This window comes from Coregonus lavaretus (assembly GCF_964263955.1).
Source record: "Coregonus lavaretus genome assembly, chromosome: 9".
Classification (NCBI taxonomy): Eukaryota; Metazoa; Chordata; class Actinopteri; order Salmoniformes; family Salmonidae; genus Coregonus; species Coregonus lavaretus.
The window spans coordinates 37,388,576-37,416,148 of record NC_139996.1 but is presented as its reverse complement, the minus strand read 5'-3'; the positions used below and the strand labels follow the sequence as shown (position 1 = coordinate 37,416,148).

Below are 27,573 nucleotides of genomic sequence, written 5' to 3'. Positions count from 1 at the left end.
TTCTAAGAGATTGTCAGTTAGATAGGCTCTGCAAGGTTTTGTATAGCTTACCTATCATATTAATATCCTTTTCTAAATCAAATAGGAATCCCTCAAGATTGCTCTGATGTCCAAAAGATTTCAAATCAACATTTTGTGATATAAAACGTTTAAATTGCATGTATTTGAAAATATCTACATTGGTCAATCCAAATTAGCTTTTTGTGTTTCCAAATAATCTGCGGGACAAAAAAAAATGTCACCCCAATGTTGTGTGTCTGACTAATGCAGGTTTCCTGCGGGAATGCAGTCCTCTACTTTGTGGGACAGTAGGACCCAGAGCTGCAGACAGACAGAGGCAGGCAGACCTGGGAGGTGCCTGTCAGGGAGCTCCACACCCTGAAGGGAGGTAGAAGTTTCACTGCATTCCTGTCCTGCAACTCCGACTCACCCATCTGCAAGGACATATCCGTAGTGTGTCAGTGTGTGTGTTTATGGCTGTGTTCAGCACCCCTGAACCCACCTTGATTTCAGGACCACATTGTGTGTATATTAGTGTGTGTGTTAAAACATCACATTGGAGGGGGTGAGGGCCAGACATCCGCATACGCCTACTGACCTAAACCTCAGCACATTGTCAGGTACCGTACAGTCCCTCGTTCACTCTCCTTATTCTTTCCCTACCCACTCCCTTCCTCCTTCTCTATCTTTAATTTTCCTTGGCCTTGATGTTACATGTTGTATCTCTGTATACAGAGGCAGAGCTAAGAGGAAGTTGCTTGTTTGTTCAGATACTGCTAGTCTGATTAAAATTGGTATATACAGCCTGAAACTAATGCCTGCAAAATCGTGTAAATGATTCTTACAAGCCAGAATGTTGAAAAAAAATCACATTTAAACTTACTCTACCGGTTTTCTGAGCAGTTTGTCCTTCAGCTGCTGGAAACTTCAGACAAAATATCCACAGGAAAGTATTGTTTACCCAACTTTTTAGAGCCGGTAGGTATATTGTGGCACTGAGGTAAAGTTAGTTTTATATAGTACACTGAGGATACAAAATATTAAGAACACCTGCTCTTTCCATGACATAGATTGACCAGGTGAATCCTGGTGAAAGCTATGATCCCTTATTGATGTCACTTCTTAAATCCACTTCAAGCAGTGTAGATGAAGGGGAGGAGACAGGTTAAAGAAGGATTTTTAAGCCTTTAGACAATTGAGACGTGGATTGTGTATATGTGCCATTCAGAGGGTGAATGGGCAAGACAAAAGATTGAAGTGTTTTTGAATGGTGTATGGTCGTAGGTGCCAGGTGCACCGGTTGGTGTCAAGAATTGCAACACTGCTGGGTTTTTCACGCTCAACAATTTCCTGTGTGTATCAAGAAGGGTCCACCACCCAAAGGACAGCCAGCCAACTTGACACAACTGTGGGAGAGTCCATGCCTTGTAGAGTCCATGCCCCGACGAATTGAGGCTGTTCTGAGGGCTAAAGGAGGGGGGGTGCAACTCAATATTAGCAAGGTGTTCCTGATGTTTGGTATACTAACTGTATGTAAAAACAACAACAACAAAAAAACACAACAATTCAAGTGTTATACACCATCACAAAGAAATGCATCATTATTTTGTTAAGGCTAGTCTTTAGAAACATACAAATAATAATAATTGTATTTCAAAAGAACAGAATATCATATTTGAAGTTGTATTATGTTACTAGTCTGTGCTTTGTAGCCTATGGCTATGCTGCCGCAGGTGCTCACATGTAGAATGCATTGAATAGCGGCTGTAATATTCTATAAAAAAAGTGATACTTTGAAATAGAGACCATGCCTTAATTTTAAGTTGTTTGGCAAAAGTATGTGTTTTAGAAACCTTAGAACCTGCTCTTTCCGATAGGTTATGACATCAAAACGCCCTACCTGCATGAAGGATGATTTGAAAAAGTTGCTTTTTGGTAAACTCACTCCCTTCTTTGTCAATTACCCACACTGCGCTGCAGTCTCTTCATTCACAAGGCAATTAACCTAACATAGCAGGCGTAAATAAAAGGCTGAACATAGATCCTACATAATGGTCTTGACAACAAGAAGAAAAAATGTCAGGGGAGGTTCTTTTGTGCACTGTTTAACCAATCCAGTAAATGTAGAGGAGGAGTTAAGATGGAGTGTCGCCTTGTTACCAGTGTTGCCAACTTGGCGACTTTGTCACTATATTTAGCAAGTTTTCAGACCCCTCTAGCGACACATTTTCAAAAAAGCGACTAGCGACAAATCTAGCGACTTTTTCTGGTGTTATTGGAGACTTTTGGAGACTCTGACGTGAAAGCACGTATCGTTCTTACTCTTCTCAACAAGCAGCGGGTGCAGCCGTGGGCCCCACCCCCGTCCCAAAGCACTCACAGGCGGCCCAGTCCTCGCGCAGCAGTCCCTCCCAGCTGCAGTCAGAGCAGGAGATGTTCACCCCTCCGCATCCAGACTGCAAATGAATCGCGCATGCGGGAAGCCGCCGCTGGCTGATTCCGCCCTGGCTTACATTCAGGGCGGGATGTAAATGTAGGGTGTTTTTTACTCACTTTTTGTCTCTCCCACAATGTTATTCCTCTCTCCTACAGCGTCCATCACAATTACATGCACATGGCCAATTATGCAAATTAGGTGATGACGTCATTTAGCGACTTCTAGCGACTTTTAGGACAGCCAATAGCTACTTTCCTTACTGAGGAGTTGGCAACACTGCTTGTTACCATCCAAAAGCTCAAACTCACTTTCCGGTTGTTGGGGTCTCGGAAGAGATACGCGGATATCGACTCTGCCACGTGAGCATGCTTTTGCGACACAGTCGATGGCGCGCTGGACTTCGGGCTAGAAGGTTGAGGGTTCGAGACCTGCTCCCTGCCTGTTTCTTTACAATATTGTCACCTACCAGACTATTGTCAATTTAAGCTCATCTTTAGGCTACATCTGTTATTATAGGCCTTTGTGTGAAATTAGTTGATATAGTTTGGGTGTAGTTTCTATGGGCCATTGTCAGATGGCAGCCAACTGGTGAAGGAAAGGCATGGGGAAAAAAATAACCTCCTCGTAAAACCAGTGGCTGCGCTGCTGAATACCCGGGTGGCGGGGAGGGGGAGGGTCATGGTGGTGGTGGTTGGAGTTGTCAACAAAGCAGCATTACAGAAATATGATGCCAAGTTTTCGAACTACCACTACAGAGTTCAATGGTTGTGATGGGAGAAAACTGAGGATGGATCAACAACATTGTAGTTACTCCACAATAATGATCTAAATGACAGAGTGAAAAGAAGAATACAAATATACACAATAAAAAATATTCTAAAACATGCATGTGTACCAACACTTTGACATTAGAGTATTTTGTGTAGATCATTGACAGAAAATTACAATTAAATCCATTTAAATCCCACTTTGTAAAACAATAAAATGTGAAGATATCCAAGTAGACTTTCTATATGCACTGTATAAACAACTTGTAAGCTTTGATTCTGTCAAGTGAAACTATCTCTGCTAAAGTATGGGTTTAAATAATTTTCCAAATCTGTTTCATCATTATACCCTGATGAAGACAGCTTGTCTGTCGAAACGTTGGTTATTAAGATATTAAATTATTGCATCTGAGCTCCTAGAGTGTGCGGCTTTCCTTTTCTTTTTGAAGTGTTTTACGCCGTCAGCCAGCACCTCGCCTAAATAGGTGTGCGTTTCTTTCGCCTTTATCCAAATCTGTTTACCACAATATATTTTAAACTTTTGTTTTGCAATTTTAAATGTCTATGCTACAGAAGAATATTAGGGCCAAGTGAAGAGGAAAAAATTATAAACAGCAATCGGTGGTGGTACTTGGATTATATATTTTTGCATGATAGTACTTTAAAGAACTGGCAATATTTTGATTATAAAGTGGTAATTGTTCGAGAATAAAGTTGAAATAAAATGTTGTGAATAAAGCAGCAATATTTCGAGAATAAAGTGACAATATTTCGAGAATAAAGTGGCAATATTTTGAGAATAAACTCGACATTTTGAAATAAAGTCTCAGTTATGTTTCAAGATGAATGTAGGGGATTTGGATAAGTGCATGTCTCCCTGGCTCCCTGTTGTGCGACACCATTGAAATGCCTGAGTTAGATAACCTGGTGAAACGACAGCCTACTTTTGAACTGGCTTTAGTAAGAAGGAAATCCATGCTCTTTTAGCACATAATAACCATATTATTATAAATATTAGGAGCTGGAAAAGGTTGTGCCACAGATTATTTTCAGAAGGAGGAACCGTGGTTACATACATAGGTAGAGACGGGCGGGTTGTGTGTGTATGCATGTGTGTATGTGTGTGGGCGGTAAAAAGCAGGGGCAAAACAAACGGCCATCAATCTAGTGATCTAATACACTCGTCCAAACAGGCGTCACTGCGCACTCACGTTTATCAATCTAATTATCTAAAACAGGCCATTTCAGACTATAGGCATACACTCTTCTAACAGCCATGGTGCGTTACTTTATTTGCACCTGTCACCGAATGCAAAGAGAAGTGGGGTCCCTGTCAGTCTGCCCTCCGGATTCGCTACAACGTTTTGCTGCATAGCCTAAGCGAACACCTTGCAAACATATGTACATAATGGCAACTATTAACGACCTTATCCATTGTGCTTTACTAACAGTAGTATTTCCCCGTTATGGCAACTATTCTTCTAACGACTATAGGCTAGTAGGTAACGTGAGCATACCCAATAAAACGAATTATATTGGTTTCCTGGAGACTGGGGTCTATGCATATGTATGTTCCATGTCAAGATGCTCTCCAAATTCGCTACGACACTGCTATTTTGCAGCCCATTATAAAACTATAGCGGCCCACTAGATTGAGTGCCCCAACCTGTAGGCTAATCGTACGTTACAGTGGGCAAGTGGAAGTAAATTATAGGGCTATCCAACGGCTGCGGGAGGAATTAACAATAAAGCAGGGGGTTTAAGCAAGTGTCTGTGGGAGGAGAGGCAACTCAAGGACGACTCCTGCATGCACCAACTAGCTAATCTGAGTCGCTGTTTGAATATATTAATGGATGCATTCTCCCTTTCTTGAAATAATAATCTATCTAAATATCAGCCTATGAGATCAATTATGATAAGCTTTATAGGCTATAAATAAAGAATCACTGATCTGACATAACTTGGTTGGTAGCATAATATATCCTTTCACTATCCAACTATTGGTCTTCAAGGATGGGAGGAATGAAGGATACATAGGTTATCCCAAAACAGGGGCATCGTCTCCATTATAGGCTATTTGTCTAAATTATGACGCTAACTTAGGCTACCGCTAGTTCACCTGATAGAGGCTAGTGGCTTGACCTGTTGGCTGTTAGGTTATAATAATGCAACGTAAAATTAATGTCTCATACGGGACTTTGCCCCCCTGCAAGGTCCATGACAGGGGTTTGGGGGCCTGTAGCTCAGTTGGTAGAGCATGGCGCTTGCAACGCCAGGGTTGTGGGTTCGATTCCCACGGGGGGCCAGTATGAAAAATGTATGCACTCACTAACTGTAAGTCGCTCTGGATAAGAGCGTCTGCTAAATGACTAAAATGTAAATGTACAATCCGAGCCCGAAAGGATGCACAATCCATCTCCACACAATCTGTGACCTACATTCACAAGATAATAAGCATAGGCCTATGAGGCTACTTCATTGGAAGTGCAGCCTACATAAAACACCATGTTATGCACAAATTTGTAAGTTAACCTTTCATTTCAACATACACTACATGACCAAAAGTATGTGGACACCTGCTTGTGGAATATCTCATTCCAAAATCATGGGTATTAATATGTAGTTGGTCCCCTTTTTGCTGCTACAACAGCCTCCACTCTTCTATGAAGGCTTTCCACTAGATGTTGGAACATTGGTGCTGGACTTCCTTCCATTCAGCCACAAGAGCATTAGTGAGGTCGGGCACTGATGTTGGGCAATTAAGCCTGGCTCGCAGTTGGCGTTCCAATTCATCCCAAAGGTGTTCAATGGGGTTGAGGTCAGGGCTCTGTGCAGGCCAGTCAAGTTCTTCCACACCGATCTCTACAAACCATTTCTGTATGAACCTCACTTTGTGCATGGGGGCATTGTCATGCTGAAACAGGAAAGGGCCTTCCCCAAACTGTTGCCACAAAGTTGGAAACACAGAATTGTCTAGAATGTCATTGTATGCTGTAGCGTTAAGATTTCCCTTCAATGGAACTAAGTTGCCTAGCCCGAACCATGAAAAACAGCCCCAGACCATTATTCCTCCTCCACCAACTTTTACAGTTGGCACTATGCATTGGGGCAGGTAGCGTTCTCCTGGCATCCGCCAAACCCAGATTTGTTCGTTGGACTGCCAGATGGTGAAGCGTGATTCATCACTCCAGAGAACGCATTTCCACTGCTCCAGAGTCCAATGGTTGCGCGCTTTACACCACTCCTGCCGACGCTTGGCATTGCGCATCGTGATTTTAGGCTTGTATGCGGCTGCTCGGCCATGGTAACCCATTTCATGAAGCTCCCGATGAACAGTTCTTGTGCTGACGTTGCTTCCAGAGGCAGTTTGGAAATCTGTAGTGAGTGTTGCAACCGAGGACAGATTATTTTTACGTGCTACGCTCTTCAGCACTCAGAGGTCACGTTCTGTGGCTGAGCCGTTGTTGTTGCTAGACTATCCACTTCATAATAACAGCACTTACAGTTGACTTGGGCAGCTCTAGCAGGGCAGAAATTTGACGAACTGACTTGTTGGAAAGGTGGCATCGTATGACGGTGCCACGTTGAAAGTCACTGAGCTCTTCAGTAATGCCATTCTTCTGCCATTGTTTGTCTATGGAGATTGCATGGCAGTGTGTTCAATTTTATATACCTGTCAGCAACGGGTGTGGCTGAAATAGCCGAATCCACTAATTTGAAGGGGTGTCCACATACTGTTGTATATATAGTGTATCTGACCGGAGAAAGCATCCGAGCGAGCGAAATTACACAGCTCTGTCTCTGTATGTGTAGCCCAGCTTTCTGATACTGTCTGGTCAAAAAGAGTATGACATTATTGGCCGTACCATTGAATGCAAGGGAAGCCAGAGAGCATTTGGCCTCCCTTGATGAAAAAAGTATAAAATAATAGCCAATCAGGGTTGAGCTAAACTGAGTGAGCTCAAATGTAAATGCTCCTGGTGCAACAAAAAAAAGTGTCAAGGGAAGCCAGTTCGGATTTGGCTTCACACCAATCATCACATCCTATCAAAAGCAAAACATAACTGACAGAAAAAACTTGAATTGTTGCATCTCGTTGTGTTGTTGTCCTCCGGTGGCTAGCTAGCTAGCTAAAATTGTCCCTTTCCTAAATTAGCCATGGATGGAGATAGGGATTTGGACTTGTGATTTTACTTAATTCGCCGTACTGGCCAATGATTATAACGGCGATTCTGATCCAACCATAAATTCATACATTGTGCCCCTAGCCTGAGAGGATGGAAGTTCAATATGTAGCTAGATGTAATAGGCTAATGTTAACTAGCTGGCTCATCGTTGCCCATGAAAGGAAGTTAGGCTAGCCAGCAAGCATTTTAGCCAGGTAGCCTAGGACAACAAAAACTAAAAGCATGTACTGTATGACAGAGTCGTAGACCGTTTCATCAACATGAAAGAGAGGAGAATGGCATTGGCGTTTCTCTACCAGTAGAGTGAGTCAACATGTTTTTTCTACTTGCACGCACACACACACACAGAGAAATCAGAACCATGGACAGCCACATCATACAGTGCATTCGGAAAGTATTCAGACACCTTTACTTTTTTCCACATTTTGTTACGTTACATTACAGCCTTATTCTAAAATGGATAAAATCATTTTTCCTCTACACACAATACCCCATAATGACAAAGCGAAAACAGGCTTTTAGAAATGTTTGCAAATTTATTACAAATAAAAAACCCATGGTTCATAGGGTTGGTTCCTGCATGTGTCTGGCATCGTCTCTTATCTTAACTTAAATAACTATTCTGGGCGTTCTCCCAGATGGTCCTACGGAGGGGGTCCCCCCCACACACTCATATCTTTACCAAGCACAGGCAGGACCCAATGATTATTTAAGACACGAAAGACAAGATTAACATTTTCAAGGCTGTCTCTTCCATTGATAAGATTTTCCATCACAGGGTACCAAAAAATATCTGCAGCATTGAAGGTCCCCAAGATCACAGTGGCTTCAATCATTCTTAAATGGAAGAAGTTTGTAACCACCAAGACTCTTCCTAGAGTTGGCCGCCAGGCTAAACTGAGCAATCGGGGGAGAAGAGCCTTGGTTAGGGAGGTGACCAAGAACCTGATGGTCACTCTGACAGAGCTCCAGAGTTCCTCTGTGGCGATGGGAGAACCTTCCAGAAGGACAACCATCTCTGCAGCACTCCACCAATCAGGCCTTTATGGTAGAGTGGCCAGACGGAAGCCACTCCTCAGTGAAAGGCACATGACAGCTCACTTGGAGTTTGCCAAAAGGCACCTAAGGACTCTCAGACCATGAGAAACAAGATTTTCTGGTCTGATGAAACCAAGATTGAACTCTTTGGGACAAGTCTCTGAATGTCCTTGAGTGCCAGAGCTGTGACTTGAAGCCGATCTAACATCTCTGGAGAGACATGAAAATAGCTGTGCAGCGACGCTCCCCATTCAACCTGACAGAGCTTGAGAGAATCTGCAGAGAACAATGGGAGAAACTCCCCAAAAAACAGGTGTGCCAAGCTTTTAGCGCCATACCCAAGAAGACTCGAGGCTGTAATCGCTGCCAAAGGTGCTTCAACAAAGTATTGCGTGAAGGGTCTGAATACTTATGTAAATGTTATATTTCAGTTTGTTTTTTTCTTATAAATGTGTAAACATTTCTAAAAACGTGTTTTTGCTTCGTCATTATGGGGTATTGTGTGTAGATTCATGAGGAAGAAAAACAATTTATTACATTTTAGAATAAGGCTGTAACGTAACAAAATGTGGAAAAAGTGAAGGTGTCTGAATACTTTCCGAATGCACTGTACTTAGCTTACGTTTAATGGACTAAATTGTTTTTGGCATCTTTTAGTAGTCACTGTATTAGACTAAGCATAGGTGATTTGATGATGTTGAAAAGTTGCTGTTGAAATGGTGCTGGAATAGTGGAGGCAGCTCCTGTTTTCTTGGCGACTTGCAGTAACTTTTTGTGGTTCTAAATCAATAGTTGTTTAGATGTCGGAAAATGTCGGAAACATTAACTTGCTTGACCATGCTGTAGGTCATGTAATTGTTTGTTACATGCAATATGCTTTGTGGACTTCACCGGACAGAGGTTGCTCTCTGGTTTTGTGATGAAACAAAGGTGTGGTTGAATGTATTCTGCCACTGTGTCTTCTTATTGTCTCGGCCTTAGACCTATATATCACGGTGGCAAGGAATATGAACTAACAGGTTATAGAGCAAATAATGCAATTATCACAAACATAGGTTGTAATATGGTTTTCTGGGGGAAGTTTTTACCCACACACCGCTACTTCTTACTGTACTAGTTGTCTGTGTGGATTGTCCTTCAGCTGCTCAACATTTTAGACAACATATCCACAGGAAAGTATTGTTTACCCAACTTTTTGGAGAGCCGGTAGGTATATGGCGGCACCAAAGTAAAGTTTTATACAGTAGAGGGTATGCTGTTCTCACTCGTCAATAGCTATTGACCCAAACATGCCATGACAATGAAAATTGTATCAGGGGAGGATGGAGAACAATCCAAGCCTTTTTAAAAATTATTTTCTTTGTTTATTAGATTGAAATCCCCCCCAAAACTAAACAAATCACACACAAAAAAACTGCCAATTGTTCTCCATCCTCACCTGATTCAGAAAATGTTGCATGCTTGGTTCAATAGATATTGACAATATAACTCTGTAGACACCTGTAGATACACCTACCGGCTCTCTAAAATACTTTCTTGTGGATATTTTGTCAAATATTTTGAGCAGCTGAAGGACAAACTGCACAGACATCCGATAGAGTAAATTTAAATGTCATTTTATTCAACATTCTGCCTTGTAAAGAACATTTGCACGATTTTGCAGGAATTAGTTTCAGGCTGTATATACCAATTAATTGTGTATTAAAGCCTGATTAATTAGACTAAAGGCTTGCACACATCGCACCGAATGTGGATCTAGCGCACTGTTTTAGGGACCACCTGCTGTAGACGTCTCGCACATTCGGTTCGCAAATTACGTTCAGAGGTGCTAAGTACTCTCGGCCAGCAAACACTAGTGGTTTGTCTGAACCTAGCCTCATGAGAACTACAATCCCGACGCTGTGTTTTAACGTTTAGAAACGTAAATAATAATCGCTTGTGATACGGCTTTTGAAACATATGGCCCTTATCTTTCCTCAGTGAGAAAGAACCCTTCAAATAAAAAAGATACACTTACTGTAGCAGTTTTGCACACTTCCCTAGTTACACTTACAAACAGATGTTCGGAGCATGCTAGATAGCTAATTAGCACAGGTGGTCGCCTCTTGTCTTCTGTCTGTTTTCCGTAAACAAGTGCAGTAACATGGAGATATGGCCGTGTGGGGACACGAACCCTAACACTATCAAGGTGTGTATCAATTTAACATTTAGTTAAAAAAATACATATATCTTGCTGATATGAAAAAGAAGGTCCTTATGTTTCCAGAACCGTACCGCAAGCGATGTATGTTAATGTTCAGACCTAGGGTCGGGGATCATAACAAAACTCCCCCCGACAGAAGACGCCTTCGTCCAATAACTTATGTGTAATGGAATGGAACTTGACCAACCGGCTCCACGCATCCGCCATCGTGCACATGTTGATTTTGTCTATCCCCAACAAACGCGTTCATGACACACAAGTTAAAATACCAAAATCAACTGTGAAACAACTATATTAATTTGGGGACAGGTCGAAACACAAATAAAACATTCATGGACATTTAGTTAGCTTGCTGTTGCTAGCTAATTTGACCTGGGAGATAAACATTGGGTTATTTTACCTGAAATCAGTGCTTGACTTGGACTGAAATAGGTGCCAGTACTCATTTTGGGTGCCGGTACTGTTTATATTTAGGTGCAGGAGCTCCACAATACTTTCGAGCTAATATTCTATAAGAGAAACAGGACCTCAAGCAGTAGAAAATTTGAGGTGCCGGTACTCAGCTCCGGTGAGCTCCTGCCCAAGTCAAGCACTACCTGAAGTTCATAGGGTCCTTTATTTTGTTGAATCTTTGTAGAATTTTTACCCATTTTGAGTCATACAAAATCGTGTGTTCTCTACTCCAACAATGAATCCACAGATAAAAGGGGAAACCTAGTTCGTTTTCTTTGATTAATCTCTCCTCATCTTTCTTGAGAGTTCAGAGTACAGATAAAAAAATTTGAGGGCACAGAGGATCATGTTGAGGAGCTGAGAGATAGTTGAGAGCTCAGACAAAAATGTTACGTGCCCAGAAAGTGGAATTGAGAGCAAGAAATTAAGTGTCAAGCATGCATCTACCTGCTCACGGTATACTTGCCTGCGCTCTCTCGAAATTCACCTGCGCTCGCTCAATATGATCTCTGTGAGCTTCCAAATCTACAATGTCATGTTACTCAAATTTGACTGGCAGACTTATTGACCATTCATAGTCATTCGTTTCTTCAAGCGCAGTCGCAAAAACCATCAAGCACTATGATGAAACTGGCTCTCATGAGGACCACCACAGGAATGGAAGACCCAGAGTTACCTCTGCTGCAGAGGATAAGTTCATTAGAGTTACCAGCCTCAGAAATTGCAGCCCAAATAAATGCTTCACAGAGTTCAAGTAACAGACACATCTCAACATCAACTGTTCAGAAGAGACTGTGTGAATCAGGCCTTCATGGTCGAATTGCTGCAAAGAAACCACTACTAAATAAGAAGAAGAGACTTGCTTGGGCCAAGAAACACGAGCAATGGACATTAGACTGGTGGAAATGTGTCCTTTGGTCTGGAGTCCAAATTGGAGAGTTTTGGTTCCAACCACTGTGTCTTTGTGAGATGTGGTGTGGGTGAACGGATGATCTCTGCATATGTATTTCCTACCGTAAAGCATGGAGGAGGAGGTGTGATGGTGCTTTGCTGGTGACACTGTCTGTGATTTATTTAGAATTCAAGGCAAACTTAACCAGCATGGCTACCACAGCATTCTGCAGTTATACGCCATCCCAAATGGTTTGGGCTTAGTGGGACCATCATTTGTTTTTCAACAGGACAATGAACCAACACACCCCCAGGCTGTGTAAGGGAAATTTGACCAAGAAGGAGAGTGATGGAGTGCTGCATCAGATGACCTGGCCTCCACAATCCCCCGACCTCAACCCAATGGTTTGGGATGAGTCGGACCGCAGAGTGAAGGAAAAGCAGCCAACAAGTGCTCAGCATATGTGGGAACTCCTTCAAGACTGTTGGAAAAGCATTCCAGGTTAAGCTGGTTGAGAGAATGCCAAGACTGTGCAAAGCTGTCATCAAGGCAAAGGGTGGCTATTTGAAGAATCTCGAATATAAAACATGTTTTGATTTGTTTAACACGTTTTTGGTTACCACATGATTCCATATGTGTTATTTCATAGTTTTGATGTCTTCACTATTATTCTACAACATAGAAAATAGTAAAAATAAACAAAAACCTTTGAATGAGTAGGTGTTCTAAAACTTTTGACCGGTAGTGTACAGTGAGGGAAAAATCCCCTGCTGAGTTTGTACGTTTGCCCACTGACAAAGACATGATCAGTCTATAATTTTAATGGTAGGTTTATTTGAACAGTGAGAGACAGAATAACAACAAAAAAATCCAGAAAAATGCATGTCAAAAATGTTATAAATTAATTTGCATTTTAAATAAGTATTTGACCCCTCTGCAAAACATGACTTAGTACTTGGTGGCAAAACCCTTGTTGGCAATCACAGAGCTCAGACGTTTCTTGTAGTTGGCCACCAGGTTTGCACACATCTCAGGAGGGATTTTGTCCCACTCCTCTTTGCAGATCTTCTCCAAGTCATTAAGGTTTTGAGGCTGACGTTTGGCAACTCGAACCTTCAGCTCCCTCCACAGATTTTCTATGGGATTAAGGTCTGGAGACTGGCTAGGCCACTCCAGGACCTTAATGTGCTTCTTCTTGAGCCACTCCTTTGTTGCCTTGGCCGTGTGTTTTCGTTCATTGTCATGCTGGAATACCCATCCACGACGCATTTTCAATGCCCTGGCTGAGGGAAGGAGGTTCTCACCCAAGATTTGACGGTACATGGCCCCGTCCATCGTCCTTTTGATGCAGTGAAGTTGTCCTGTCCCCTTAGCAGAAAAACACCCCCAAAGCATAATGTTTCCACCTCCATCTTTGACGGTGGGGATGGTGTTTCTTGGGGTCATAGGCAGCATTCCTCCTCCTCCAAAGACGGTGAGTTGAGTTGATGCCAAAGAGCTCGATTTTGGTCTCATCTGACTACAACACTTTCACCCAGTTCTCCTCTGAATCATTCAGATGTTCATTGGCAAACTTCAGACGGGCCTGTATATGTGCTTTCTTGAGCAGGGGGACCTTGCGGGCGCTGCAGGATTTCAGTCCTTCACGGCGTAGTGTGTTACCAATTGTTTTCTTGGTGACTATGGTCCCAGCTGCCTTGAGATCATTGACAGGATCCTCCCATGTAGTTCTGGGCTGATTCCTCACCGTTCTCATGATCATTGCAACTCCACGAGGTGAGATCTTGCATGGAGCCCCAGGCCGAGGGAGATTGACAGTTATTTTGTGTTTCTTCCATTTGCGAATAAACTGTTGTCACCTTCTCACCAAGCTGCTTGGCGATGGTCTTGTAGCCCATTCCTGCCTTGTGTATGTCTACAATCTTGTCCCTGATATCCTTGGAGAGCTCTTTGGTTTTGACCATGTTGGAGAGTTTGGAATCTGATTGATTGATTGCTTCTGTGGACAGGTGTCTTTTATACAGGTAACAAACTGAGATTAGGAGCACTCCCTTTAAGAGTGTGCTCCTAATCTCAGCTCGTTACCTGTATAAAAGACACCTGGGAGCCAGAAATCTTTCTGATTGAGAGGGGGTCAAATACTTATTTCCCTCATTAAAATGCAAATCAATTTATAACATTTTTGACATGCGTTTTTCTGGATTTTGTTGTTGTTATTCTGTCTCTCACTGTTCAAATAAACCTACCATTAAAATTATAGACTGATCATTTCTTTGTCAGTGGGCAAACGTACAAAATCACCAGAGGATCAAATACTTTTTTCCCCACTGTATATCAAAGACCAGATTGAAGAATGGGACATAGACAAGTGAATTGAAGTCAGTTCTTGCATTTGTATGAATTAGTGGTTACAAGATATGTAGACCTTCCAAACACACACCAGGAACAGAAGGGTGTTCCACACAATCTTTATTTAACAATAGCTAAAAGTCCCAAGTGGACAAGTCAAAAGGTCCTTGAGGAACGTTCCGTGCTCAAGTAACGTTATCTGGTATCAATAAAGGCCGATGTTTATTTACAAATTCAGGTTTTCAATTGTCTTTGTAGTAAGTTGGGGGACACTAGTGACTCAAATAGTTCAGATGTGAGCCGGGAGTGTTCAGGCAGAAAAGTCTCTATAATCCACAATGACTTGTCGAGTGCGATCGAAAGGAATTCGCCCCGGTTGGGAGTCTATACTGGTGCGGATTGAATGAGAGGGGTAGGCTACTTAATTTAGGGAAGGGTAAATGTGTTTCACCCTCCCAGTATCCCAAAAGGCCTCCTCTCTGGTTCGACCCGGTTCACAATAGGTACACTGGCATTAACGAGTGTGTAGCACACAAAACAGTAGAGAATGTCGGCAGGCAGTGCTATCAGGTGAAATGTTGGAAATTAACTATAGAGAGATACTTAGCTTTGGGAAGGATGATGCGTTCACCCTCCCAATTCCAATAAAGGCCTTCTCAAAACGGAAACTGGTTGGTCTGCTCCAGCAACAGCACCCATTCTCCTCAGTCGCCTTGGCTCAGGCTCTGCAACCATGCTGCTCCCTGTTCACATCGCCAGCATGATGCTTCTGGCATTCACCTTTAAATAAAGAACAGGCGCAAGCAACTCCCAGGTCGAAATCAGTGACGCATCAATTAATTACTCCTGTGATAAACAGGGGGAAGAGTTACCAGGGGCAAAAGAGGGCGAGGGCGGAAGCAATGGCGGAAGCGTAAGTGGAAGTATTATGCAATTCTGTTGGCGCGAGTAGTTGGTGAGAATGAGTGGACGATGGTGAAGAGTGAAAAGGGCTAAAGTTGGAAATGAACAGCAGTTTATGGTTGGAGTGCGATTCACGAGCAAGGATGTTTTTTTGGGTGACCCGTTTGCGGTCTCAAAGATGGTGAAGGACTAATTGGGTAAGTGGAATTGGTCAGAGTGACCAGGAGTGGTATGATGTTGATTTTGTGTGTGTCATAAACTCAAAAGGAGAAAGCTCTGTGGTTCTACAAGTTGTCGACGTATGATGTGGAAAGCTATGATTTTGAGTAGGGCACCGGTTAAAGGTGTCATCTCTGGTGTCTCGCTGGACATAGAGGCAGTGTGGTTTAGGGATAACATGCCAGGAGTGGTAGACACATCGCTTACATCAAATGATAGATGGAAAGAAGGAGAAAAGCCTATCGGTTTTACTGTTGTTTGATGAAGTGGTTCTCCCGACTTGGGTATGTGAGATATGCGGCGAGACCATATGTACAGAAGCCTCTGCAGTGTTACAATTGTAAAAGGTTTGTCGAAGGAATAAATATGTAGTAGTTGAAGAGTCAGATGAAGCATGTTGCTATAATTGTGATGGGAATCACGTTCCCGGAGTGCCCTGTAAGGATGAAGGAGGTCACAGTAGCTAGGATCACAGCTTTCTAGCAGGTCTCCTATTTGGAGGCAGTGAAAATAGCTGAAGGAGTGAGTAGAGATGAGATGAGATGGTAGTGGATGTCCCACAGTCTGCCATGCAGGAGAAGGATCCCGACACACTAACAGCGAAGAAGGTGGAATCTGTTGTGTTTATAGCGCATGTGATAAATTGCACTAGTCAAACTCATAAAAAAAATCAAAGAAGCTAAACATCATTATGAAGGCGGCCAATAGATTTCTGGATCTCCAGGACTTTACATAAGGTGTATTGCCTTATTGCAGTTCTCTATGTTTGACAAGAAGTATGGAGCTGTGGCTTGGACTATTGTTTCTTCATAATATGCAATGTGCATAATATGCCATGTGGGGGGTATGTGGATGGCTTTTGACAATTGTTTTAAATTACTCATGTCTTACTCAGTGGTAGGAAGAAGTTTGGTCCAAATTGGATGTTTGGTACTATATTTATTGAATGTTATATGAATCCTATAAATTAAAATGTCCAATTGAGGTGCAATCTATTAGCTTAATTTCTCAGATTAAATTATATTTCAGCCAAATAATGTTGCAGGAATCCTTATCTTATCTGTTTCTAACTACAGAAACCCCTTTAGAACAATCTGAGATGGTGGGTGTCGAAATCCTCTTTCTTGTGCCTTTTTGAGATGGAATGACCCATGTAAATGTGTGTATAACAGATACAGTAAAACTCATTTTTTTCCTCACACTGCCTCTCCACAGGGACGCGATGACATCACTGGGTGATAAAGGCTCTGTCCAGACACAGACCAAGGTCCTGTCCCAGGGCAGCTGGACGCAGGTCAGCTGTCCCTGCTGTGTGTCTGAGCAGGTGGAGCCCCTGGTCTACATCAAGCTGTCAAACAACATCGAGCCTGTCACCAAGAGGTGGCTCATCTCCCTGATTGAAGCCTCAAAGAGACACGGAGGTGAGAGGTCATGTCGGATAGGGTCATCAGCTGATCAGATGTCTGACTGTACTTCAGTCTGTGTTGCTTGTTTTGTTCCAGCCGAGTACTATTAACACATCTGATTCAGTTGATTCCCCTGGGCTTGATGGTTAGTTTATTGAATCAAGAGTTTCAAAGTAGTGTACCCACATCCAGTGAATACTTTATGCATCTGAGTTAAGCCTAACAAAGACTTTTGACTCAAATGTTGCACAATACAACTGCGGGGGCATTCATCAGTGCGCGGGTATCTTAGTTTATTAGTTAAATTAGGTGTGTCAATAAGAACTGGGCTGAAACAAAAGCATGTACACCCTCTAAAATCACTGCAGTAGAGGCAGGAGTACTGAAGTTGACCCTCTCTCCTCCTCCCTGGACTAGGAGCAGCTTTGCTGGCCCACCCTGGAGAGGATGAGTGTGGGGATGTGATTGTGGTGTCTGCTCCTCGCTGCACCCTCCTCAAAGCCACAGAGGACCTGGGTCTGTGTAAGAAATACCGCAATGAAGAAATGGTTGCGTTCGCCTACCACGACAGAGACAACTTCAGCAATGTTGGTAAGAATGTTTGTAATGGTGAGTAGAGAGATATTAATGGTAATAGCAGTTAATAACACAGGTAATAACACCACTCACACATGGACAAAGCTGTGGATGCAAGGATGTCTATGGTGGTTTATATTGTTTGTCTAGAAATACCCAAATAAAAAAAATTAAAAAATTGACTAATACAGTATCATACTTTGAGTTATGATTGAATAAACAATTGAACAGCAGGAAAACTGCAGTGTGGCTTTACTGATTTGGATAGCATGTTACTCTGAAACCATAGCTAGCCAGCTAAGTTAGCAACAACCCTGACAGTGAGCATCTTATTATGTTGGGTTACAGAGTGCAACTAGCTTTCAAAAACGTTTTAAAAACTTTTGATTAAGCTAGCTAGCTAGGCTATGTAGCCCAATGAATCTCACCCAACAATCTACAACTGATTCATCTTAGTTCAAATAGATTTAATTAGCTAAATTGTTAACAGATTATCACAATAGCATACGTGCTATGATATCTTGCTAACTACAGTAGCTAGCAACCAACAGAGCACACTTAAGTGAGCAGTGTAGGAGAGTTGGCAAGCAAATTTGCAAACTAAACAGGCTAGCTAGCTAGAAATCTGACTAACTAGCTAGCTAGTACTCTCTGAAATCTCCGACCTATGCTGGAACATTGGTAACATTGTGCAGACAACCTGTCGGTCTCTAGAGACTAGCTAGCTAAGCAGGCTAACGCGCCACACCTGCCAATCGTCATCCTTACCTCCAAGTGTTTCTTCAGGTTCGAAGTCGAGTCTCTGGATGTCGACAGCAGCTTTACCATGGGCAAACATAGTTTGCTTTGAACTGTTACATTCCTGCCCTTTTCTTCTTTGAACAAAAATTGTTATTTGAAACGCCATCCAAAAACTGCATTGCGTTGGCGCGCCATACCTTTTTATTTTGTGACCGTGTATGTTGCTCAGGCAGGAAGATCAAAGTAGCACTTTTTCATTTAATGACTGACGATAATATGAAAGGTAATTAAGTAAACAGGCAATCGTTTCATGGACATTTGTTTTTCTGCAAACATCCCTTCTATATTTGAAAGTAATCCTAGAAGTAATTATCTACTTTTTCAAAAGTATCGGTAATCTGATTACAATATTTTAGCTGGTAACGTAACGGATTACATGTAATCCGTTACTCCCCAACCCTGGTGGTAGTATAGCCCAAATGACATATTAAATGTAACATATATGACAGTCTTGATTGACGCCTGTCGTCTGTGTTACCAGATGACATGCAGGAGTTCCTGACATTAGCGGAGCGTCAGTACATAGTCAAGATTGAGCTGGACTCTCTACAGGCCCAGAAGAAGCAGAGAATCCCTGGAGTGCCAGATGCTCCTGGGGTCCTGGAGGCCTGGGAGAACATCTGTGAGTCTTTACGTGTGTGCGTGTGTGTGTGTGTGTGTTTAGGGACGTGAATAGAGTGAAATACTATAAATGGGGATGTTGGGTGATTCCTCACGAAACTAGAACAAAAAAGGACTATGATTTTGGGGATATTCATGAAATGTTATCCATAGAAGGGTCCTTCGGAGGAAGGATTGTTGACATATACTTGACATTTGTATCTTAAAGCATAATTGAGAAATTATTAATTGAAGTTGGAATATTTGTGACATTTTGGCCTTACCCAGGCCTCCATTAAGACTCCACAATGTTGTGCTGCAAAGTAGGTGCTACGAGGTGCTACAAAGCAAAAGTTGGTATCATATGAAGCTTTATCACTTGCTCTGTAATATGAGTAGTATTGTTTGTGCGCATCTGTGCTATTCTGCTTACCTCAGCATGTTCTGTCCCAGAGCACCACCTCTGGTTGATTATTTCAGTGCTCTCTCCGGTCCTCTCTCACTGCTCTGTGATCTACATTTGTCTGAGAACTACAACACACTGTCCCTTACGTATGCTGCCCAAGCATCTGGCTATGTTACCTCCTGTATGTGTAATAATGGTAGTTGTATTGTACAGCTCCCTGACGTAGCCCATCCGTCCTGTCTGTGCTGTAGGTCAGAAGCTGGAGAGGTTAGGAGTGATAAAGGACATCTTCCCTCTGCATGACCAGCAGAGACTGAATGACCTCGGCAGAAGTTGGTACTCTAAAAAGCAGATATGGAGACAGCCTCTCGGTAAACAACAACAACATACAGTAAAGACAAATAGAAAATAGTTACATACTGTATACACACACACACTAGAGCTGGGATGATAAACCGAAAAATTACAGACACCGACACTGCTTTCCTCTTACTGAAGCATTTTGCTTACGTCTGTGATTTTGCTACACAACGTTCCTGTAGATTGTGCTAAAAACATGATTTGGTAACAGTAATAGCATATGCATTATGTTGATTCATGCTGCCTGTCCCTGTTTTTCTGTTGGCTGATAACTCTCATTCCCATCTCCCCACTGTGCGCACAGAGGGAGAGATGCATTCTGAGAAGCACAAGCATATGACCATTGCTCAAAATGCTATTGTGAGAAAAATACAGTTTTCAAAGGAACTAGCGTTGTTCTAGTTACAGAGAGGAGAGTTACAGCTTTCTGTGAGTATAGAATGTATTTCTCACCTCTTAATATTGAGTTCATGGCACCACTTTATAACTGGAATTGTAGCCTAGGCCTAGCGCTGGAACGTTTTTGTAGGACATTACTGAGCCTACATTTACTTAGCCTACATGGCTATATAGCAACAATATCATATTTAGAGTTAGCAGTCTAGCTAAGTGTTTAGAGTTCCCACTTCCTCAGGTGGTGAATAATACAGCATATAGGCCAGTATGCACAAAGATGTTGGCAAATTCTCTGAAGAGCCAGAAACAAATCTGATAATTATGGATCCTATTTTGACAGGTTACACATCAAAATCTCAATCATGCATTTCCTGGATATGTTTGATGAAATAGCTTACTTTTTTAATCATAGGCTACCATCTCAGTTGTTTTACTTGGCACTGACAAAAAATGATCTATAGCCCTACCACTAACGTAAAGTAACTGTCCATTTACATTTTCTTTATTATTGTTTTATGTTGTTGTTATTGGGCAAAATAGTTACATTTATCGTGATATGACTTTTTGCCCATATCGCCTAGCTCTAGCACCTCCCGGATGTTTTTTATTGTCATTTATCGCTGATTTATCGTTATCGCAAAAACTGGGTCAATTTATTGTGATATGGACTTACTCCTTTGTCCTACTAATAATCTCTCTCTTCCTGTGCAGATGCAATACATTCATATTTTGGAGGCACTGTGGCGTTTTACTTCAGTTTTCTAGACTTCTACACCTGGGCCCTGGTGCCCCCTGCCTTCCTGGGCCTGGTCCTGACCTTTCTGCTGCCTGGAGGGGGTGGGGTGGTAAAGGAGCAGGCCGGGGAGGGGGTGATGGAGGAAGACAACGATGGCCCCTCGGTCAGCGGTCACATGGTACAGGCTGTATTCAGCATGCTATGGTCCACGCTGTTCATTGAGTTGTGGAAGCGCCGGAGCTCCTCCCTCTCCCACCGCTGGGGCACACTGAACCTGGCAGAGCGCTTCTCAGAGCCCCGCCCTGGCTTCCACGGCACCCTGGGGTTCAACCCTGTGACAGGCCGTCTGGAGCCCCTATTCCCGGAGTGGCAGAGGCAGCTGCGTGTGGGCCTGGTGTCGTTGCCCCTAGTAGGGCTGTTCCTGGGACTGGTGGTGCTGGGCATGACAGGCTTCTACCACGGAGAGGCCCTGGTACAGGGCTTCCATCAGGACAGCGGATCCCTGTTCTCTGGAGCTCTGCTCTACCTGCCCTCCATGGCCCACATTGTCTACACCAACATGCTGGGGAATGTGTACCACACTGTGGCCATGCAACTGACCGAGTGGGGTGAGAGAGGGCACTGGGCATTGGGGAGGGAGATGGGTTAGATAGGGAAGAGATGATAGAGAAGGGGTTAGAGAAGAGGGAGAGAGAAAATGTGTTCACCAAAGAGCAGAGAGTCATAAAATAATAGTGAATGCAATTGGATTCAAAGTATCACAATTTATTTGTGATAAATCCACTGAAAATCAGTCTTATTTCCCCTCATAGAAAACCACAGAGAGGAGTCCTCCTTCCAGAACCAGCATACCACCAAAGTCCTCCTGGTCAGTCAGTCTTCCTTCCCCATCTGTCAGTAGTACTCCTCCTCCTCCTCCTCCTCCTCCTCCTCCTCCGAGAAAGGTACTCTAGCTGTTAAAAGCGTTGGGCCAGTAAACAAAAGGTAGCTGGATCGAATCCCAGAGCCGACTAAGTGATAGATCTGTTGATGTGCCCTTGAGCAAGGCATTTAACCCTAAATGCTCCTATAAGTTGCTCTGGATAAGAGCATCTGCTAAATGACACATGTAAAAAATGATGCAGAGCTAAATGTATTGTGATACAGGTAAGTGTACTGTGCAGATAGTATCAGCTGTTTATGTATAAGCAGATCTGGGAGGCAAATCAGATACAGTAACACAGGATTCGTATTCATGCCTCCAGAGATATTACTTGAAGCCAAAATCTCCCTCTCTCATTTTCAGTTTACTTTCTTCAACAACTTTGCTGTGCTATTCCACATTGCCTTCTACAAACAGGACCTACCACTACTACGCAAGGTAAGCGATTTCAGCTGGGCAGCACAGTTTGTCTATGAGTGGCCAGAGGAAATGTTATACAATATGGAACTACCTCATTTTAAAGGGTAGATAGATCTAAAATAGATTTATTGAGCTCTACAACAGAACAGATCATGTTCTCTCTGTGCGCTGTATGTGTAATTGACTTCACAGAGAGATTGTGTGTGTGTGTGTGTGTGTGTATATACAGTATGTAACTATTTATGTTTGTTTACTATCAATTTTTGCACACAGAGGCTTGCCTCTCTGCTAATTTGGAACCAGCTGGTGAACCAGTTTACAGAGGTTGTGGTGCCGTTTATAGTCGACCGCTTCCTCAGTGCTCCCCATAAGAAAGAGCAGGAGGACAACCTAGAGGTGGACAAACTCAGAGCTCAGAGAAGCCTTCCACCCTTTCCAGTAAGTCCTTGTAAAATGTGTTTGTCTGTTTTGTTTTTCTCTGTTTCGCTTCATTGTTCATTCCTCGTCTGCCTTGATTTCTTTGTATCTGTGCTTTAGGGGGTAGAATCAAGGTTGGGTGTATTTGCATATGTTCTGTATGTTGGGTGTCTATTTGTTTTGGTGTTATTGCGTCTGTTGCTACGTTTCAGGGCCTGTTTGCGGAGTACATTGAGTTGCTGCTGCAGTTTGGGTATTTGAGTCTGTTCTCCTGTGTGTACCCGCTCACCGCCGTCCTCCTGCTCCTCAACAACATCACAGAGATCCGAGGGGATGGCTACAAGATCTGCAAACTGTTCCGGAAGCCGTTCTCTGCCCCAGTGTCCAACATTGGGGTGTGGCAGGTTAGGAGGGTTTTGGGCGAGGGAATGTGAGAATTTGAACAGAGAGGGCATTTTTACAGCAGATAGAAATGTGTTCTGTAGCTAAATCTGGTAAATAAATAGATGTAAGCAGCATGTAGTGGATAATGTAATTTTCTAATCAGTGCCCATCTATGTCACTGTGTACATTTGCATGTATTTGCTTGTGTCCTTGTATGTTCCTGTAACCATATTTCTGTATGCCTGTGTATGTTTCAGACAGCGTTTGAGGTTCTGGGCTTTGTGTCAGTCATGTCTAACTGCTGGCTGCTGCTGCTGTCCCCTCGCGTCCAGGAGTTCTGTCTGAAGGGAGGGATCAGCGGCAAGAACATCATACTCTTCGCCATCCTGGTTGAGGTACAGTATGAGGGAGGGGGTGTAGGTTTGGGGAGCTTTCCTGGTGGAGGTACAGTATCTTGTTCATAACAGTACAGTATATGTTTCATCGCAGTTGTCATCATCTGCCCAACCAACATAGGTGAGGGCAGCAGGTGTCATAGAAATATTTGACTCAAAAGTAGTCAACTCAAAAATATTTCTCAAGAGACTGGAGCTTGTGAATCTAAAAATTAGACTTTTATTATTTGCATAACAAAGCCGAGCTTGCTCCATGGAGCAACTGCTTGCCCTGAACCGGAGCTGTCCTTTTATACAGACACAAATGCATAGTCAACATACATAGTTACTCCTCTCTAAGTGAATGAATAACATATTTTCATTATCACATGTTGGCTACTCACGGGGGCTACTTGCGCTTCTCTAAATGGGTCCTCTGTATCTTATTAGTGGCGTGACTCAAAATATTATGTACATACGTACATTAAAGAACAATCACACTCTGTATTGACTATATTCACTATCCAGACATATATCTGAAGTACAAAGTATCCATCATGTTCATTCTGTTTTACCTTTATCATTTCATAACACATTATAAAACATATCAATTAATACTTAAACATGGTTTAAACAAGTCATCCATAACCCATTCTCAACCACATACATTTAAGCATTTATAATTTACCATCCTCCCTGGCCCTTGAGATTATGTGCATGTGGCTATGTGTCAGGTCATAAGCACAAACATGGAGTTCCATTGTTACTCCAATCTCCACACAGCCACCACGAGGAGTTGTATCTCCATCACATGTCATTGACATACCCAGACCAGCTACAGGGAATTTATGAAAAGCACAGAAATGTCTCTGCTCTGTCTCAACCCTTCAACTGGTTCTCAATCCATAAGCATTTAAGGTATATAGGTGTTTCATTCTACCATACAGGTAGCCTAGCGGTTAAGAGCGTTGGGCCAGTAACCGAAAGGTCGCTGGTTTGAATCCCAGAGCGGACTAGGTGGAAAATCTGTTGATGTGCTCTTGAGCAAGGCACTTAACCCTAGTTGCTCTGGATAAGAGCGTCTGCTAAATGACTAAAATGTGTGTGTTTGTTTATCAGCATGTCCTGATCCTGGTCAAGATGATTCTAGCCTTCATGATCCCAGATGAGCCTGACTGGGTCAGAATCAAGAGGGAACAAATCGAGTTTAACTCTATGCAAGCTCTAGGGCAGCAGGTAAGAATGATCTAATCACTAATAATATAGAAAAGCCCTGCCAGTTACTGGAACAATCAGGTATCTGACAGTCAAACATCTCCTTTTGACTCTTACAGAAGCTATGAAGGCTATGGAGCCCCTGTGGGAGAGTCTGAGTGTCCTGTTGCCCTTCAAGTGTTGGTCTGGACTAGGGGGCTCATTAGAATCAGTTGCCATGACGAGGGTAGAGAGGAGGATATAAAGACACATATACCCTGGAAACAGCCAGTCTGAGAAGCTCTCTCAGCATCTCCCTCTCGAGGACTCCCTCTCCAGGCATAAATACAGTTCAGAAAGGAAACACCAGGTATTCGTTTAACCATTTAATAGAACAGATTAACAATACATTAGGTCTTGGCAATAGGCTCTGCTCCTTCAGGGTAGCTCACTGCCAGAGCAAAGTGTCAACATATATTAAAGTAACTACAGGTGTGCTATACCAATCCACCTGCAGGAAGGAAAACAGAACCAAACAGGTGGAGGTTGGGGTGGTGGTGGTTTGGGTGGTGGTGGGCAGCAAGAAAAACAAACGCAAACTAGCAGTAGCAGCAAGCGGCAGCAGAGGATGTCTGAGCAGAACCTGGTCAGCTGAAATAGATCGCCATATTAAGGTAGAAAGTGTTGTTAGCATCTGATTGGTACAATCTTTGCTGATGCATCAGCTGATGCAGACACTCGGGTTTTCCTTCTGAACCGGCTTTGCTTTATAAGTCATGGGAGATACTAGAGGCAGGGGCCAGGGACTGAAGGGAAACCCAATGAAGAGCTAGGAGTTTTGTTCTTTGTGTTAATGTAGCTTTGCAGCTTCAGGTGTCTGAGATTTCTTGAAATACTGGGTAGCTTTGGACTTTGTGTGGGGCACATACTATGCAAGTATTTAATTTGCTCTATAATTACATAAGTGAAATTGTATTTTTTTACATTTTCGCCACAGTGGTTTACGTACTTTCACATCATGAGTGTTACATTGTACGCTTCAGGCACATTACAAACCTACTAAGATCACATGATAAATTACTTGAAGATTTTACAAAAAACATAAGGATTAATGATTAACTTGATTTTGGAATATATACTATTTTCATATGTATCTTTAAAAATGGAAGATTTAGAAGAGATGCTGTGTTGGATGAATGTAGATGGTTGTGTTCAGCCAAATAAACTAAACAGCCAAATCATCACAAAATTGTAGGCTACTTCTCTTTCTTGCTCTAGTCAGAAAAGTACAAATATTCATTTTGCCCACGATGCCCTGCTCTACAAGTCACAACAAGCACTGCCAAAGTGCTGCACTACAAGTCACAGTAAGCACTGCCAAAGTGCTGCACGCCAAACGGCAGTGCATTGCCACACACACCCATCCTCCCAGACCCACACGAGCCGTCCAGTGTGCTGTATCATATCACCACTAATGGCACTGACTGAATCTTCTACTGGACCAAAAGTTTAAATGTGTTGTAGGCTAAATGTCCATGCCAAGTTTCGGTTCCAATGGGTAATTGCTGTAGCCTACAGAAAATGTAATCTTGGTTGTCAAAAAGTTATAAAATAAAGGATTCACACGCGGGTATAAATCACTACTAATGGGTAAGACAATTTGAACCTTTTGGCTGCCAGGGAAGGTGTTGGGGAAATAATTTGGTGCATGTGAATTACGTCTGGGGGGGGGGGGGGGGGGGGGCAATTACCCCAGGGGGCTAGTTACCCCCTAGTACCCTATTATTTATCTGCTTTTGTTTTAATATGTTAAAATGCTATATACAGCATCCTATGTACTGTACCTAAATGGACATTATTAAAGGGCCATATTTTTTCAAATAAAACATTGGCCAGTTTGGGTTGCACACAGGTTTTCTTGTATAAACAAGCATAATAGGCTATGTCTGGCCTGTGAATTCATTGTGTTTTTTCAATATGGCCCGTGGGCTGATTGAGTTTGACACCCCTGGTCTAGGTTGAAGTAACCTAGGATAACCCCGGGTCAAGGTACAGGCACAAGTGGTGAAACTGACATGCTGACCACACCGCTCGCGTTACGTGCGCGAGTGTTGCAAAATAAATGTACACATACAAGTTATTCAATAATTTTATCCAAACTGCTCGCGTGCTTCAACGAGCGTCTGCGTAGCCAGGCGCTAAAATAGAACTTGGTTCTATTTTTGATGCCTGACGCGCTGCAAGTCCCGCCCCTCCTCATTGGTTTTTAAGGAGCATATACACAAGTTTACACGCTGTATCCCGGGTGGCGCCATAACTCTACACAAATGCATTTCATTTCCGCCGGAAGTTGTTTGCACAACGTCTGCCGGTGTAAACACAGCGATGTCGACGCTAGCTTGGGAACACGGTTCTACTACTTTGACTGGAGATGGCGCTACTCTCCTCCACCCGAATTCAGTGCAGAACTGGGAGGATAACATGACGACGTGGCCCAACATAACGTACAGCAAGATTTGCTCCTACTTCGTGCAATCCATGGCAATAGATGGAAAAGCAATGGACAATCTGAAAGCCTCCGAGGCATATCAATATCTGCACAGCAACAAAGTCGGTCGTGTCATGTCATACAAACATGATCGTTTTGTTTATCTGAAAGCAAATGTAGAGCCTAGCCAGTGTTTGAACAATGCATGGCATAATGCTTGGGTGCTGGTAACTGAAGCTGGAGAAGTCAAAACTGCGGGATGTACGTGTGTTGCTGGACCAGGGAGATCTTGTTCCCACTCAGCTGCGATCCTGTGGAAGGTAATTATTTGACCATTGTAGCCTAGGCCTATGTCTTCTTTTCAAAACGCTATAAATCCATCAATTTGTTATTTAAAAAAAAACTATTTTGTGTTTTAATTTTCGTGTTTGCATTTATGAGGAAAAAACAATGTTAGGCCTACGACAGTTCTCCATTACGGACGTGAGCGCTCTGAAAGCGGCACTAAAGACTTTCAAACTTTCACAGACACCTCAAAACAGAAAGAACAAAGCCTTTAAAGCAAATTTCGTTTTGTATTAATTGTATCTTAATTTTAATAAATTTTTCATTAACCAAATTCCTGGATTTAATAAATAAAAAATA

General features: G+C 42.7%; 1 protein-coding gene and 1 pseudogene across 3 annotated transcripts in view; both read left to right on the top strand.

Annotated features, from left to right (window-relative positions):
- Nucleotides 1-399: 399 nt before the first annotated feature.
- On the top strand, nucleotides 400-26,338 carry LOC311135176 (anoctamin-10-like). 2 transcript variants are annotated; one of them, XR_014613745.1, is made up of 13 exons: nucleotides 400-620; nucleotides 16,664-16,869; nucleotides 17,272-17,445; nucleotides 18,713-18,853; nucleotides 19,489-19,608; nucleotides 20,705-21,337; nucleotides 21,542-21,597; nucleotides 22,015-22,089; nucleotides 22,345-22,509; nucleotides 22,810-22,892; nucleotides 23,130-23,267; nucleotides 24,366-24,482; nucleotides 24,581-25,685. XR_014613745.1 is itself a non-coding variant. In XM_084169099.1 (13 exons), the coding sequence occupies exons 2-13, from the start codon at nucleotides 16,671-16,673 to the stop codon at nucleotides 24,587-24,589; spliced, it is 2,019 nt and encodes a 672-aa protein (XP_084025225.1). In that variant the 5' UTR covers nucleotides 400-620; nucleotides 16,664-16,670; the 3' UTR covers nucleotides 24,590-26,338. The 2 variants fall into 2 exon arrangements, 1 of the variants encoding a protein (XP_084025225.1); XM_084169099.1 differs by having other exon boundaries at nucleotides 22,701-22,892; nucleotides 24,581-26,338.
- The window catches only part of LOC311135343 (vacuolar protein sorting-associated protein 4A-like), a 569,660-nt pseudogene continuing 552,659 nt past the window's right edge, over nucleotides 10,573-27,573 (top strand). The window contains exon 1 of the transcript in view: nucleotides 10,573-10,617. The product of the transcript in view is annotated as a vacuolar protein sorting-associated protein 4A-like (transcript). The remainder of the gene's footprint in view (nucleotides 10,618-27,573) is intronic.

Coding starts and splice junctions, on each gene's coding strand:
- LOC311135176 (XM_084169099.1), top strand. CDS start 16,671: ATGACATCACTGGGTGATAAAGGCTCTGTCCAGACACAGACCAAGGTC. Junction 19,609..20,704: donor GATATGGAGACAGCCTCTCG/GTAAACAACAAC, acceptor CTTCCTGTGCAG/ATGCAATACATTCATATTTT. Junction 21,598..22,014: donor ATACCACCAAAGTCCTCCTG/GTCAGTCAGTCT, acceptor TCTCATTTTCAG/TTTACTTTCTTCAACAACTT.